This window comes from Phoca vitulina, unplaced genomic scaffold (genome assembly GCF_004348235.1).
Source record: "Phoca vitulina isolate PV1807 unplaced genomic scaffold, GSC_HSeal_1.0 scaffold7, whole genome shotgun sequence".
NCBI classification, from domain to species: domain Eukaryota; kingdom Metazoa; phylum Chordata; class Mammalia; order Carnivora; family Phocidae; genus Phoca; species Phoca vitulina.
Genome location: NW_022589710.1, coordinates 66,802,346 through 66,819,221, shown reverse-complemented (window position 1 = coordinate 66,819,221; position 16,876 = coordinate 66,802,346). Strand labels below are relative to the sequence as shown.

At 49.8% G+C, this 16,876-nt stretch overlaps 1 protein-coding gene across 4 annotated transcripts in view; it reads right to left on the bottom strand.

Moving 5' to 3' along the window:
• Nucleotides 1–16,876, bottom strand: part of EVL (Enah/Vasp-like) — a 145,450-nt gene that overhangs the window by 52,923 nt on the left and 75,651 nt on the right. For all 4 annotated transcript variants that reach the window (XM_032405919.1, XM_032405921.1, XM_032405917.1 and 1 more), the window contains exon 2: nt 2,322–2,490. In XM_032405919.1, the coding sequence (XP_032261810.1) occupies nt 2,322–2,490 (169 nt within the window). The remainder of the gene's footprint in view (nt 1–2,321; nt 2,491–16,876) is intronic.

The window sequence follows — 16,876 nt, the reverse complement described above, 5'->3', positions numbered from 1 at the left end:
ACCTGCTTTTACACCTACCTATTTAGCAAAATGGGGGTGATAAATGCTAATACTGTTATCCTCTGGGGTTTCTGGGAGACTGAAATAGTAGACATGAAGAGTGTTCCACGAACCATAAAGCACCTTAAATGTGTAAGATATCCCGAGTTGGTTATAAACCTAACACCCATGGGTGCAGGCCGGCAGGACAGTACCTAACCTTGTCAACATCAAATCATCATTAAAACATCATAAAATGTTTGACCTTGCAGTCCATATAGACTGGAAAATAGATCTGTGAAAATCAATCTTTTCTCCCGAGGTCCACAGAAGCTACTGTGGACCTGGCTTCCTGCCACTTTCTCTAATACCTTGGCTTACTAAGAATCCCTTGTATGTTGCTATGTATGTATACACATGCATGTATGTACATATACATATGTATGTAACTATGTATGTATGTACACCTCATCCATTTGGGGAAAAGAGTCTCAACCACACTCTAGGAGCCTGTCTCTTGAACATGTAATGCCAGGTGGAAGGCTATGCTGGTAACTTCTCTGTCAGACTCTGGGAGTCTCTTAGTTAACTAGAGTCAACACAGCCTCCGAATTTACCCAGGAGGCCCCTGAGGACTGCCGCCAGTCCGAGCTTTGGCGTGTGGCTTCTGCTGAGGGCGGCAGTGAGGTGCCGAGGCTCCTAAGAACACGGCGCATGTTGGTTGCAGGGAATCTGGTTCTCCAGTGCCGTGGCATTTCCAGTACACCGTGCGGCTTCCTAGTGTGCCCTGGAGGGCAACCATGAGGTGCGAAGGGCGGGGAAACTTGTCCCAATAAAAGCAATCACTCAGGGAACACCCACTGTGATCCAGGAGCTGCACTAGGCCATGGACCTTATGTCAAAGGCACGTAGCAGGGAGGTATTGCTCGGCCGGCCTGCGTCCGTGGGTGTTAGGGAAACGAGTGGATGCTTCTGGTTGTCACCATAACTGTCACCATATATATCCTGCAATATATAGCACAGCATACCTCTAAAAGGCAGAGACAGAACCAATGCATTGGAAGAACAGGGAAGCAGCTTCCAGAAGGTTTCTAGAGAAACCTTCCTACCAGTAAGGCTCATTGACAAGGGAAAGCGATACCTCTGAAGGTACCAAGAGTTCCAGGTTGGACCTTTCACCAGGGGTCCTGAAGCGGGGCTGTCCCTTTCAGCTACAAGAATCTGAAACTTAACAGGGCCGTTTTGGCCAAAGCAGAAACCCATTCAACAGGCAACATACTAAAAATAGAGTCCCAAGTTTTTGTTCTTTGTTTTCTAATTGCTAATGTGCTGACTCTTACAGAGTTAGCAGCTAACCTGCTGCTCAATTTAGCAAGGCCTTGACCAACAAAGGATGCCAGGAGGGGTTTTTCATAAATGCTGAAACCGCAGAACTGTTAATTTCACTGCTAAAAATGTCCTTGTCGATCTCTGAGAGCTAGAGGCAGAACCGTGAAGTAGTAACCAAAGTCACTGTGGTGAAGCTACACAATCCCTTCCTCCAAGTCTCTGTTTCAGTCCGTGTCACGTCAGATTACTCTTAGTTATGTGTCCACGGCTACTTCTGACAGAGCTGGACTTGTGTTTGCACAGAGACTTACTGGGTACATCACAATCTTGTCTGATTTGCCTAGGAGGTACCCTTAGGGACAGAAATGATCCCAGATTCTTCAAATAAATTTTTTTTTAAAGATTTATTTATTTCAGAGAGAGCGAGAGAGAGCTCATGAGTGGAAGGGGCAGCGGGAGAGGGAGAGAGAATCTCAAGCAGACTCCACACCCAGCATGGAGCCTGACTCGGGGCTTGATCCCACGACCCTGAGATCACGACCTGGGCAGAAACCAAGAATCAGACGCTCAACCAACTGAGCCATCCAGGTGCCCCCAAATCATCTTGATATTCTTTCCAAAGTAAGACCTGGGGGCTGAGGAACCAAACGTCTTCACAGCATGTCACTTACAGTTGTGCAGGCGGAAGGAGACATTAACACAGCCCTGGAGTATCGTTTTCACAGCTGTTTCCCGTCCATTATTTTATTCTAATATGATCATAACACAGTGAGGCACACAGCGTGTGGATTACTGTCTCTATAAGACCGATGTGAAAAATGAAGTTCAGAAAAGATAGCGTGCTCACGGTCTCCTACCTTGGAGTATGAGAACACGCAGGCAGAATGTGAACCCAGATCTTCCGACTCCAAATCCTGACCTTATTTTTATCTAACCTCTTTTCACTGTACGTGTGTGTGTGTGGGGGGGGGGGGGGTAGGCCCATGGGTCTGGCCTGTTGTTCCAGGGCTCACCTGCTGATCCTGAAGCTTGACCCCGACGACTCTGAAGGTGTTGCTGGCAGTGTTGTGGTAAATGTTGATCCGGCTGAATCCCTGCTGGCCAGGTTTGATTGGTACCCATTTCTTACTGGTGTCATCGTAGACCATCACGGAAGCCCGGGCTTGGCAGATACTCTGTTCACTGCAGACCAAGAGAAAAGCTAAGCGTCAGCCTCAGCTGTAAGGGATGGACGTGGGCTTTCCCTCTTCTGAAAGAGAGGCCAACTGCTCCTTGATAGAGAGAGCGTCCAACTATCTCTGGAAGGGCTGGTCTCTGAGGAGATGAATTTCATTCTCCAAAGACCACGGGGAGCAGAGAGGAGGTTCTGTGCCAACATCTTCCATAGCTTAGAAAAGACTTAACAGCTTTCCTCTCAGGGAGAAAGTGCTTCCAGGCCCTGCGTTAGGTAAGATACTGCATTAAAGCACCTAAGTGTCATGACTCAGGACACAGCCATTCACTGCCCCCATTTTGTAGACGAGAAAAGAGTGGCTCAGAGACTTGGGAAGATTTATACGAATTCACAAGGTATTCAGGGATTAAATTTGGGATTTCCAACCAGTTCTGTCGACTCTAAAGCACATGATATAGATAATATTCTTCACAACATCCAACAAAATGTTCTATTTATGATATTATGTCAGGATAGTATCCTACAAGCTATGTAGACAACAAAATGATTAGATGACCTTCCACAGAACACAGCGATATATATAAAACTAAATAGACAGCTGCACCAAACTTCGCTGAAGACACTTCGCAAACAACTTCATCTGTTCAGAGCATGACAGAAAACCAGGGAAGAAACACTAGAAGCCCCTGGAGAGACAAAATGGTCATGATCAGGGTGTTCAGAGGGAGTCTCTCAGAGCCCAATGGCCTCTTCATTCGCACATGAGCCAAATATTCTTGAACATGTAGTTTCTTAGTCTCTAGCATATGAGAATGCCCAAATTGAAAAGGTAAGGCATGCTTGTTATAGGCAGGCATGCCCACAACAGTGAGGAGTGGTGGTTATCAGAAAGGGAGGTCATACTAATACAATTTAAGAATCAGAAACAATATTTAAAGCCCAACAAATTGAGGCCAATTAATATAGAAGCAAAGGTGTGTATAGTAACAGATAATCATAATGATGAGACTCAGTAGTTGAGAAAAAATCACGTTATGTCCACTTTACCATATTTAAGAAGACAGGAAAACAAAATATTTGAGAACGATCCTTCTCCCCACCCCCAATGGTTGGGTGACAAAATAGTGGTTTCTATGGGATGAGCCCTCAGTGACTTGGAAACCTCAACGTGGCCTACACAGTCAGTTCCTAAGCGTTCCAAAGGCCTGAGCTTCCTCATGACCCAGCTGCCATGTGACTCGGACAGTGGGCCATCTGGTGTATAGACTTATAATCTTAACAGCAATTTTGTGTCCGGTGCATATACAAGCCTTTCCACGTATCTTCCTCCACTTGGCTTTACAGGAACCTCTACACACATTTCACGGCTGTCCAGCCACTGACTTAATGTGCCAGTGCTGGGTCTCCAATTTCCTGCTGGCCCCCCAGCTGTGCTCTGGGGTTCGGGAGTCTCGCATGTGCTTGATGGCAGCCGACATGCCGTGTAAGGGCTCTGTGGTGGGCAGATGTATCGGGAGTGAATTGTAAGGTTTTGGTTGTACAACTGTGCTACTTTCCCCCCACCCCATAATTCATCACTCATTCAACAAATATTTAAGGGGAAATCAGTGATGATCAAAATAGGCGTGGGTCTTCCCAGAAGGAGGGAGAAAAAAGAAAAAACAAAAATGTGGCTATGCTTTGACTTCTCTGAGTTTGGGAGCCTGAAACCATGTATTTCTCAGAAGACTATACTTAGGAGGAGTTCTCCTCCTCTGGCTATGTCTTTGGGGCCCTGTTCTCATGAAGTCTAGCAGAAGTGAGAGGAGACTGTCCACAGAAGCAGACAGACCTTGGCTCAAATCATGGTTCCATCCCAATGTGAACTGAGCACAGGTCAAGTTATGGGCTAAATTGTGTCACTTACGGCTGCTCACACACTCCGTGGCTAACCATGAACAGGCAAGCAGGTGTGTGTTCCTGATGCTCTCAGGAGCTAGGAGAGATCCCGAGATACGCAGCAAAACATGGACTTCATAAGTCAGAGGGATCTGAGCTGAAATCCCAGCTCTACCACCTGTTGGCATGTGACCATGGAATCCCTTGAGAGGATTCTGGGGAAGCAAACTGGGAAGATATGGTGTGATGGGCAACGCTTTCTAGAATCCCTGTGTGGCAGCCACTGAAGTGTGCCCTTCAGATCTCCTTCAAGAGAACCTGTTGTGTGGGGCGCCTGGGTGGCTCAGTCATTAAGCGTCTGCCTTCGGTTCGGGTCATGATCCCGGGTCCTGGGATTGAGCCCCGCATACAGCTTCCTGCTCAGCGGGAGGCCTGCTTCTCCCTCTCCCACTCCCCCTGCTTGTGTTCCCTCTCTCGCTGTGTCTCTGTCAAATAAATAAATAAAATCTTAAAAAAAAGAGAGAACCTGTTCTGGGAGCAGAGCTGACCAACGTCCCAGCTGCCGTCTCCCCTCCCTCCAACCTCCCCGAGGCATGCATAAGAGGCCATGCTTCTCTGGGCCACTCTCTACCAATGACTAACATAGCAGGGCTGATGGAGCCAGCTCATTCCTGCCTGACATGTGGCTCTTCCACAGGGGAAACCTTCACTCGGGGCCCCACATCAGCCTGAGATGCCTCTCGCTCAGCCCTTGCGCCCTTCCTTCTTTCACACACGGCAGACCTGCCTCATGGCCTGAGGCTCCCCCTGCCTGCTCCCTCTGTCCTTCACTGACGATTCCCCATAAATCTCTTGCACCCTAATCATCTGAAGGGTCTTGGTGTCTGCCTCTTGGAACACTCAAAGTGACATGCCCTGCTAGAGGGCAGGTGGGGCATGCCTGTCTCGTTCTTTGCGGGCCCAGAGCCTGGCACGTAGTAGATGCTTAATCAACGCTCACTGCAGAATCTCAGGGCCTAGAGAGGACACTGTCGCGTCCCATGTGGCATGCCTTCTAAAGCAGCCCTACATGCAGGCAGACTAAGCCTTCAACAGAAACTGCTCTCCAAGGCAGACCATTTTGTTGTGACGTGGTTTTAGCTGTGAGGCCGTCCCGCCTTGTTCTGAGCGACACTGCACTCACTGTCCTCCAGTTACAAAGGTGTTTTGGATAGGCCATGACAGCTCACTGGACAGCTGAAGGGACACCTTCGTCCTCCCACCTGTTATCCACAGGACAAAGCTGCAAGCACCCTTGTCATGCCAGTCACTCTCCTCCAGTGAGTCCCGCTTTGACACGTGTTCCCTTAGTGTCTGGGTCCCACAACTCGGTAGGATATTTTTTTTTCTTTCTTTTTTTTTTTTTTAAGATTTTATTTATTTATTTGAGAGAGAGAGAATGAGAGAGAGCAAGCACATGAGGGGGGGAGGGTCAGAGGGAGAAGCAGACTCCCTGCCGAGCAGGGAGCCCGATGCGGGACTCGATCCAGGGACTCCAGGATCATGACCTGAGCTGAAGGCAGTCGCTTAACCAACTGAGCCACCCAGGCGCCCTTTTTTTTTCTTTCTTTTTTTAAAGATTTTATTTATTTATTTGACAAGAGAGAGAGGGAGAGCACAAGCAGGGGGAGCGGCAGGCAGAGGGAGAGGGAGAAGCAGGCCTCCCGCCGAGCAGGGAGCCCGATGCGGGGCTCGATCCCGGACCCCGAGATCATCACCTGAGCCAAAGGCAGACACTTAACGACTGAGCCACCCAGGTGCCCCTGGGTAGGATATTTTCATCTTAGTCTGACAAGCACAGATGCCAGTGAGTCAAAAACATTTAGTGATGCAGAGACGAATATGACAGTTCCTGCCCTCAAACAGCTCACAACTACCCCGAAAATGAGACAACTCATCACACACTTCAGTGAACCTGGAGGGGCCTTCTGAAGAAAACACTGCGTGTGCTTCAGACGAAGAGCTGCAACCGCAGGCAAGCTGAGGACGGGGATGTGGGATTCTCGGTGGGGGAGGCGCACAGCCAGCGTGCTCTGCCAGGAACCGCAGCTCCTGGGGGCTGGCGTGTGCCTGGGGTCACCACTCATCTCTTGGGGTGGCGTGGGGGACAGTGGAAGGTACCCACTACTGTGCTTGCCCCTAGTAGGTGCTGGAACGCCAAGAATGAATTTTCTTGTTGTAATTATAGCCACGGCTCCTTGTTGTTAATACTTCAGGTTCAAATTGAACTTGGAGTTAAACCAAAAAACCCTATTCTTTCTTCCCCATTTGAATAGCGCTTGCTGGTCTCAGCTTATTTTATCTCCACTAACAAAACCTAAATGCAAGAAAATACCCATTTCTTCTACTTAAGATTCATCTTGCTTATATCCCTTTGGGATTTTTGTTTTAATAAAATCTTGATTGCCGCCCAGCCCAGACACTGTCTCTGAGCTCCATCCAGACAACGGTCTTCTCTGCGTCTTCCCTGGATGTGAAAACTCTGTACTATCCACAGCCATCAGACACTTCATTTGTCTACATCAGTTATCATTTGAGGGCAGTCAGACAAATGTTTTCTTTTTTAAAAGTATTACTGACTGAACTATTTACAAAAAACGTATATATAAAATTCCCTTTACTAACTGAAAACAGACAGTTCCTCCTTCCCCTCAGCAGGCCGCATATAATCTGCACCTGTGCCCACATGGCCTCAAGAGCTCCCCACCCTCCCCGGCTCTGAGGAGCCCCAAAGTGCATGAAGCTGGGGGGAAAGCTGAGGTCAGTTCTGAGGAGGGCTTCATCTCTGACAGGCTGTCTTTATGTGATCAAAACAACCAGCTGATTGGTGGAGGAAATCAGTCAAAATACAGTGTTTGGTTTGTTCTATATGGTACCGCATCACCGGCTGGTGGACCTTCCCCCCTAGGGACCTAACAGGCTGCTCTGAGCAGTAGGAACCACCAGAGTCTCTCTCCCAGAAGAAGGTTCTCTTGGAACAAAGTCATCCAATCCCATTGTCATCTGGGCTTTTGTACAGGTATTTGTGGGCACAGGAATTTGTAAAATATTGAAGCCTGTCATTTCCCTCCTAGAGGCAGGTGAGACATTCACGAAGCTTTGAAGAACCCTTTTGTCAGGAGCTTAGAGGAGAAAGACTGTGTGACTCTGGGCCTTGGTTTCCCCAACCGTTCAAGGCTAATCTGACCTCGGGGGTCCATCAGACAGCAGTGAGTACTTTTTCTTTTTAAGATTTTATTTATTTATTTGAGAGATAGCAAGAGAGAGCAGAGCAGGGGGAGGGGCAGAGAGAGAAGCAGGCTCCCTGCTGAGCAGGGAGCTTGAGGGGCTTGATCCTGGGACCCCAGGATCATGACCTGAGCTGAAGGCAGACGCTTCACCGACTGAGCCACCCAGGCTCCCCAGTACTTTCTGAGCCCAGCCCCAAGCAAGGTCTTGTCACTGGTTCAGCATTTAACCCCTTTATTTTTTTTATTTTATTTTTATTTTTAGGTTTTTTATTTTTTTATTTATTTGACAGAAAGACAGCCAGAGAGGGAACACAAGCAGGGGGAGTGGGAGAGGGAGAAGCAGGCTTCCCGCAGAGCGGGGAGCCCGATATGGGGCTCGATCCCAGGACCCTGGGATCATGACCTGAGCCGAAGGCAGACGCTTAACGACTGAGCCACCCAGGCGCCCCAGCATTTAACCCCTTTAGACCACACATCAGAGACTGCTACTGAAGATCTGTTGATATCCCTCACTTAAAAAGAAAATGAGCAAGCCTCACCCCGAACTTTCTGTATGCAACCAGGGATCTTCCTTGAGCTGACATAAAAAAACCACTCATGCGTTTGGAGAGAAAACTAGCTTGTGGCACAGCCTGTCCTGCAGGCGGCCGAAGATCCGCCTTACGCTCTTGCCCTATCAGTGCTTCTGGAAAAGTGCAGGATCTCTGCCCCCCCAGCTGTGGGACCCGACCAACATGACTGGGAAGGAGTTTCTGAACTTCTCCCAGGCTCACACCCTCCATCCCAGCCACGTGCTCTCCAGGGCAGTCAACTGGGAACCTCCTTCCACCCTCCAAGTATCTTTCAAGGCTTCTTCAACAAACACTTAAAGGACAGTGTGTAAATTCAAGTAAGGACAAAGGATGTAAAGCCAAAAAGGGAACAGAGAGGAACAGGGCTAACCACAGACGCTTGCTGGAGAACTAGGTCTGGGGATGGGCTGGGAACAGTACAGCACTGAGACCCCTCTGGCCAGAGGCGGCTCCCGCAGCACTGTGCTGTCCCTGCGGCTTATCACAGCACTTTACAGTTGGTCCTGCTCCTCAGTATCTGCGTCTGCATCCCCTTCCCCACTAGACCGCAAGCTCCTCGAAGTGGGACCCTGCTGTTTTCCCCTTTGTAACCCCAGTCCCTTGTATGTTGTAGACTAATAACTGTTTGTTGAATACACGACTCTGAGTAAACGCGTTTATGACTGTGAGCCCGTGGGAACATTCCATTTACAATCCTACTCCATTTATTCTCCGAGAGCGAGTAGCTGCCAAGTAAAAGCATCTGTTACAGATTACCAACACTGTTCTCTGTCTCACAACGCCTGGGACTGGAGAGTCGGGAAGCTACAACTCTGAGGTGGGCCTGCAGGAGCCCCTCAGCCTCGCCCGCCTGCCTGCCCAGGCCTGGGGAGACGGAAGGCTGCTCTGGGTAAGGGCGGGCTGCCCTCCCCAACCCCTCTGGCCAAGGAGCCACATGCCCTGTCCTCAGATGTACCTCCCTGTCCCCCAGCTCTGGCAAAGCCCTCTGCTCAGCCCAGTGCCCTGACATAGTCACCCCCTGCAGACAGAACAGCTCATCACACTGTCCGACTCTGTCTCCCTGGCAGGACTGGGGACCGGGTTCGCCTGGGACTGAGCAGTTTCCTGGGAGGCAGGTTATTTGGTACGAAAACCTGGACAGTCCCAGGTAGACCAGGGTGAGCAGTCACCCTCCTGGGAGTGCCTTCTTTATCTTTCACTCAATAGCCATCACAGGGTTAAGCACCTGATAAACACCCATGAACGTGAGTTTGATGTCAGTCAGTGTGAGTGGGTGCCCGCTGCCTACCCCTGGCTGCTCCCTTTGGCTCTCCCTTCTCTTCCATCAGGCTCCTGTCTGCCTGCTTCCCCCATCTCCTTGCCACTTGCTCATGCTCCAGGCCCCTTTGGAACCTGGCTTCTGTCCCTGATGTACACTTAAACAGCTCTGCACAAAGTTGCTGGTGCGCGCTTCCCAGTGCAGGCAGCTGCTCTGCAGTTCTCAGACCTCTCAACCCTCTTACTGAACAGATGCTGCGACAATGTCCATACTTTTGAAAATCTCTCCTGCCTCTGCCTCTGTCTATTCCCCGGCCCCCATTTCTCTCTGGCGGCTCCTTGAAGGCTTCTCCGTTCGAGGTTTTCTACTCGCCACTTACAGGAGGGGTGTTAACGTGGGCCACAGAAAGGCTTAACGAGTCTAAGAATTCCCTGAAATTATTTGCAAAAGTGAGTGCGCAAACTTTCTGAAGGAGGCTTTTACTGTGTTCTCAAGGGGACTTTGCTCCAAAACAGATTGTAAAACCACTTTAAATCTTGGTGCTCCCCAATGCGAACCATTTGGAATTTCTTCTCTTCTCACTTTGTGCCCATGGTTCTCAAAACTGTGTGCAGCATAAGAATCAGGTAAGGTGTTTATTAAAATGCAAAATTCTCAGACCCCTCTTCAGGAGATCCTTCATATGTACAAACACTTGGAGCAGCACCTGGAGCCCCACAGCACCGAAGACTAGGATCCAGTCCCTGCTCTTGGCAGGCACGTGGCCCTTCACATTCTGCACCTTGCCTACCTTGTTCGTGAACCACTCTCCCTCTTCTCAATGCCCCTCTGCTCTAGTTCTTGCTATTCCCTCGGCCTGGGATGCTTTTTCCAGCCTAGCTTACCAATAATTCCTACTCATCCTACAGACTTGAGATACATATTACTTCCGCTAGAAAGCTCTCCTGGAAGCCCCAGGCTGAGTTAGATGGTCCTTCTCTGAACCCAGCTGGCATATCCTGTGCCTTGGCACAGAACAGGTCTCACGGCAGGGGACTCCCAACAGCCTTCTACCTCGGGTCCCTCTGCTGGCCATGAGTGCCACCAACACAAGGACCACTTCCTCAAGGCTTCCCTGTGGGGTGGTCAAAGGCTTAGGCCACAATTCCTGTCCCACCTGTTTGTCTTTGGCGTCTCGAGACAATAGGGCAAATTCTTTGTGCTCTCTGGGCACTGGGCTGCCCACACTGTGCCTGGCACCAACTGTGAGGAAGGGCAGTCTGTCCACACAGCCCAACTGGCAGCCTGGTGGTAAAACCTGGGCTGACCGCAAAAGCATCCTCCTGACGCTGGGCCAGTTAAAATGTCTTGCCAGTATTACTCAAGAAGTTGAAGAAGAAAGGAGTTCCCTCCGCCTAAGGTGCCTCCTCCCTCCTGCGTCCACAGGTCTGCGCCTCACCTTCCCTTAAAGCTCAGGCCAAGTGCTACTGCCTTCAGCAAACATCTGGTTCATCCCCGTTCACTTGGTAACTACTAGGGGAAAGGCGCGCCGCGAGCCTCTGGGGATGAACAGGATAGGTCCCCGCCCTGAAGGATATTACAGTCTAGCAGGAAACATGAACAGTTACGAAATGGGCACATGCCAGTGCCACCACAGGGAAATCATGGGGTTCTACGGGAGGAATTCTCTTCTATAAAATGGAGCCAAGAAAACGTAGCTGTTCTTCTCTATGCAGGTGCCCAGTACCCCAGTACAGTCCATGTGCTCAACAAGTGTGTGTCTGCCCCTTGCCGCCCTCGTTGGCCCTGTGTCCTCCGATCACTTTCAAGCCTCGTGATAGCTATTTCTGGCTTATCTTCCTCCTAAGAAGGGGAGCTGCTGGAGGGCAGGCCCCAGTGTGAGCCATCAGCTACCCCCCATGCCCTCCCTGATGTAGTCCGGGGCCACGGCCCTCACGAGCCCGGGCTCAGCAGGTGCTGAGCGAACTAGGAAATGACGAGGGAACAGGGGAGGCCAGAGAGAAGTGGCCATAAATAACTGTTCCCAAAGCCAAGCACAAACAGAGCCAGACTCTGAGGCGGCTGGTAAAGTCCTGACTTGTTTACTTTCAACATGTAAGCAACAAAAGTGAACTTGGAAAGCAGGCTGAGAATCATCCGGAAGGAAGCCCCTCGGCTGGCACCAGGGCAACTGCTGTGGGGGGTGGGGGCCATGGAAACCTGTCTGGGCACTCTGGTGTGCGAAGCTACTCCCCAGCACCACGGCAAGGTGCAGTGGGGAGGGGACCGTCCTCTCCTTCGCCACCCTCTCTCTCTGAAGCATGAAGCGCCCCTCCTGCCCAATGTGCAGGTCCCTCGCCGTCAAAGCCCGTGTGATGTCATGGGATGCTCAACAAGCCTCATGAGCAAGTGATCACATTTGTCCCCATGTTACATGAAGTGACCTGTCCCCAACATGTCTTCCTCCCATCTCTGGAGGCCTCTGCTTCTGGCTTCTACGGCTTCACTCCCTGGGTGCTCCCACTCACCCTTCAACTCCGCCTCCACGAACACACGCTGCACCCCTCACCCCTTGCCTACTGTGCCGGCTCCTCCGGGCCCCTGCCAGCAGAGCGCAGGCCCCCCACCCGCTCCACTCCAGCCCCTCTCTCCAGGGCCATCGGTGGCCTTCCAGTCACCAGAGGTGACAGACTTGCCCTCGTTCTCGTCCTCTTAGCCCCTTTCTATAACTTTCTGTTGGCTCTCTGACAGTCTAGTAGCTTGGTTCATTGCTACACTGCCTCTTTCCTGACCAGTCTTTCCCAGTGAGCAGGGGCAGAAAGTCAGGAAAAGTCTGGGTGGTTGGTGCGAGCCAGGGACCAGAGGTCTAACAAAAACACAGGCCGGGTCATCCAATCAACACCGTCCATCATGGAGACGGTGTGGGAAGTGAAAGGAGCCCTGCATCCAAGTCCGAGCTCTGCCCAGACTTGGCCTGTCATTAGCCACTTGGCTTCAGGGGAGTACATGCAAGGCTCTGTAAATGAGGGACGTGCTCTTTCTTGACTAGGTTTTAAGTTTCTTGGAGCTTGGATACATCTGAGAAGATGAACAGGAGTGTAGTTTACTAACATGGTTAGGTCCCGAGCTACCACACTGAGTGAGGAAATGTTGGCTCTGGTAATGGCAGATCTGCGTGAGTGGAGACTTGGGTGGAATCAGTATGAAGTGCCTCTGTCCCCACACGCAGAGCCGTCATGACCTCTTATTCTGTCAGTCTCTACAGAGAAAACCAAGGTCTCCAGCAGGTTCTTCACTGTGGCCTGGAGAATCACCTCGGGTTTCCAGGTGGGACTTGGACCATTGGGTTCTGTCTTGTGGAGTGTTCAGAGCTTGGGCTCATCCCCTGGAGGGGCAGGTGCAGAGCCCGCAGGCCAGGCCTTGATGCCAGGGTAGCTCAAATGCCAGGCTCTGCTCTGCTGGGACTCTCCTCCAGCCTGTCCTCTGTGTCACCTCCTGGGAGAGTGATCCCTTCCCACTGAGAAGAGGCTGCTTCACTTTTCCTTATACCACTTATCACTGTATTGAAGGTCTTTTGGTTTTCTCTCTCCCCCTGAGGATAGTTCTTTTACTGGTTTGTTTTAAAAACATCGTTCAGGGGCGCCTGGGTTGCTCAGTCATTAAGCGTCTGCCTTTGGCTCAGGTCATGGTCCCGGGGTCCTGGGATCGAGCCCCGCACTGGGCTCCCTGCTCCACAGGAAGCCTGCTTCTCCCTCTCCCACGCCCCCTGCTTGTGTTCCCTCTCTCGCTGTGTCTTTCTGTCAAACAAATAAATAAATAAACCTTAAAAAAAGGTGAAAACATTGTTCATCTCTGTAGCCCTAGTATCTGACTAGTGATTGCTCAATAAATACCTTTGGATAAATTTGCCTACACTACGATGTCCCAATTCAGTGATTGAGGAACAGAGGGACTTGGAATCACAGCTTTGTCAGAGCTGAGAAATAATCACAAGTACTTTATTTAGATGGAGGAAACAGGCCTGGAGAAGGGGAGTATGTTTCCCAGCATCCTGTGGTGTTATGTGGAAGGGCCGTGTCTAGACCACAGATCTTCCTTTCTGCCATACAATGGGGTTTTTCTGCTTTACTTAGTAAAGCATTTTTACCACGTGACTTATCTCTTTTATGTTTTTTTTTTCCGAACCATTTGAAAGTTGCAGATATTGTGATACTTCAATCCTAAGGTTTTTAGCACACATTTCTTTAAAGTAAGGACATTCTAATGCGTAACTCAAATACCATTATTACATCTAAGAAAATACTTTACTAATAGCTAATACAGAGCCCATATAAAGTTATCCAATTTCCCCCAAATGTTTTGATTTTTATGGGTCCAGGATCTACTCATGCATTACATTTGGATGGGCTGTCTGCATACTCTTTCTTTTTTTTTTTAAATTTTTTATTGTTATGTTAATCACCATACATCACATCCTTAGTTTTTCCGCATACTCTTTCTTAAGCTAGAATGTTAGGCCACTTTTTTTCATCGATGTTGACTTTTTTGTGTGCAGAGTTCAGGCCAATTGCCTTGTAGGCTGTCCACATTCTGGGCTGTTTCCTCACGGCTACATTCAGAGTGATGGTGGGTACTTACTGGATCCCAGCCCAGCAGGAGGCACATAATGGGAGTTGCCTCCTCTTCCAAAGGCAAAGTGGATTAAGGGAATGACTGCCAGATCTCTCCAGTGTAAGGTACATTCCCCCCTTGGGAGTTAGTTAACCATTCATAGGGTGACTTTTTCCCCCTTTAGGGGCAACAGGCTCAAAACATGTTTAATGTTATCTTCTCAGCTTAAAACATGTATTCTGAAATATTTCATACCTGTGAGAGGTGGGTTCCCACAGTGCCACCACACAGTTTCGGAATGTGGTGTCACCTCCAGTGGACCCCTGCGCCTTCTCCCCAGACCTGAGGGCCCCTCCTGTGCCGCAGGAGCCGCCGTCCTGGACGGGGTGCTTACCAATTCTATGCGTGCCGCGTGCGGTACACGCAACAATGGACGGTTCGACAGAGGTGCTTCTTGACACCTTTGTTTCAGGACCCCTTTACGCCCATAAAAACTACTGAGGATGCCAAAAAGCTTCTGTTTATGTAGGTTAAGTCTATCTGTATTTACCACAGTTGAAATTAAAACTGAGAATTTTTTAAAACACAGGAACGCACAAGCACACATTTCATTACCTGTCACAGTGACAATGTCAACACAATGTCATGTGGCCTCTGGAAAATTCCACTGTGCGCTTGTGGGATAAGAGTGACAAAGGCAGGGACACCTGGGTGGCTCAGATGGTTGAGCGTCTGCCTTCGGCTCAGGTCACGATCCCAGGGTCCTGGGATCGAGTCCCGCATCGGGCTCCCTGCTCAGCGGGAAGCCTGCTTCTCCCTCTGCCGCTGCCTCTCTCTCTCTCTCTGACTCTCATGAATAAATAAATAAAACAAACAAAAATTAAAAAAAAAAAAAAGAGTGACAAAGGCAGACAATGTCTTAGTGTTGTTATAGATACAGTTTTGACTCACAGACCCCTACAAGGGTGGTTCTCCTGACCACATTTGAGAATGGCTCAACTACAGCAACGAAAACAGTGGGTGAGGTCCGCGTATTTTCACACGCAGAAACTCAAATGCTGACTGTTTGAGCCCCATTTTTGTAAGCGTCAGAATGAAAGGAAAGCTTTGGGTGAATGAAGCCTAAATTCAGTGTGAGCCCAGACATCTTTTCTTCCACCCAAATTGGTTGGGAGGATCAGACTGCTACGTCACCTGCAGTCAAGACGTTTGCCTTTTCCCTGTTACAATGCCACCGGCCCAGATGCTTGGACAGCTGCTCTCCACTTCTCTGTGGAGTCTAGTGGAATCTGGAAAAAACACTCCAACTGTTGAGGGAGTCTGATATTCTTAGACAGAAGCTGTCTCACGCCTCCTTCCCACACTTTCTTCCAAGGCCACCAACACAGCCCTTCCCGTGGGGAGCCATCTGATTGTCCATGGGACACTGGCACTACTCAAACCCCAAAAACATTCATAAGTTCCCATACGTGCCTGTGTCCTCACCGTCTATGATTCTGCTCATGTGTGGAAATGGAATGGGTTTCAATACAGCCTTGGGACAGCTATAGAGATCTGGCTGGACCAAGGACTGGGGCAGTATGCTTATCTCCAAGGGTAAATTAATAGCCAAGGAACGAGACCTGGCCGAGCCCCAGCTAATATCCCTTCATCAGCATGGCAAGCGGCTCAGTTCACTACACATCTAAGTAAGTGCAGGGACAGGCAGAAAGGAGTGATACCATGTCCTGTGGCAGGCTGGGTGCGCAGATGATGAATGACTGACAGAGACAGGCACAGGGTGCCACAGGAGGACAGAGGAGGTCTCCCTGTCTCTCGTGGTATGAACGGTGTGAAATCAGAGACTACAGAGGATAACAGAAATTAGGAGGCTCTGATCCTAACCTTGACTCTGCAATTTGGGGCAAGTTCCTTCAAGAGGATACAGCTAAGCTTAGCTTTTGAGAACACAAGAGATCTGGTTTCAAATCCAACTCTGTCAAGTGATACGCACCGTGACCTGGAATGAGTGACCTCTTTGCTGACCCCTGTTCTTACCTGCAAGCTGGGACTAATGGTACCACACCTCAGAGGATGAGGATTAAATACAGTGTACATCACATGATCGGAAAAATGCTTGGCACGGAACACTCTAGAAAGGGTAGCTGTTGTTCTTTTTCTGCCTTTATGGGTTCAGCTACCAAAGTAAAACCACTGGATGAGATCGGTTGTCAGCCATCTTCGGCCCAGGACACCCGAGGAACACAACACACTCTCATGAGAACAGCCTAGAATCATTGTGGTAATGTGCCTCAACTGGAGGCACATCTGATTCTTTGGAACGAGAGAAGACAGAGAAGTTTCAAGAAGCTCTCCAAATGATCTGGCTACACGTCCCTGGGAGCAGCTACTGAACAACGTGATCTGCAAGGGCTTGTCTGACTGTAAGCTTCCGGGGCTCTCTGACTCGCCTGTGAGGATAAGACGTCCAAGGAAACGCCAGCTCCTCTTAGAGGGGGTCTTCCAAACCCTGCCGCAGAGGCGAAGGTGTGGGCCGGACCCAGGCTGTGTGAGGCTTCTCACACCTCCACAAGTTCAACATCTGCAGGGCAGTGGGGCAAGCAGCAGTTCGTGGGCCCAAGCAGCCCACCACCTACCGACAGTACGGGGAGCCCTGGCACCTTCACCACCTGACAGCAAGCAAAACGTCTGGTTTTTTGGCCTCTTCTCTACCACGCCACACTGGGAAGCACCACTGAGTCGGAGCTTTGGTAGCCCAGGCATCTCCAGAATCATACATCAGAAGTAGTTAATGAAATCCAGCAATTCGATAAATGTGTATTGTTTT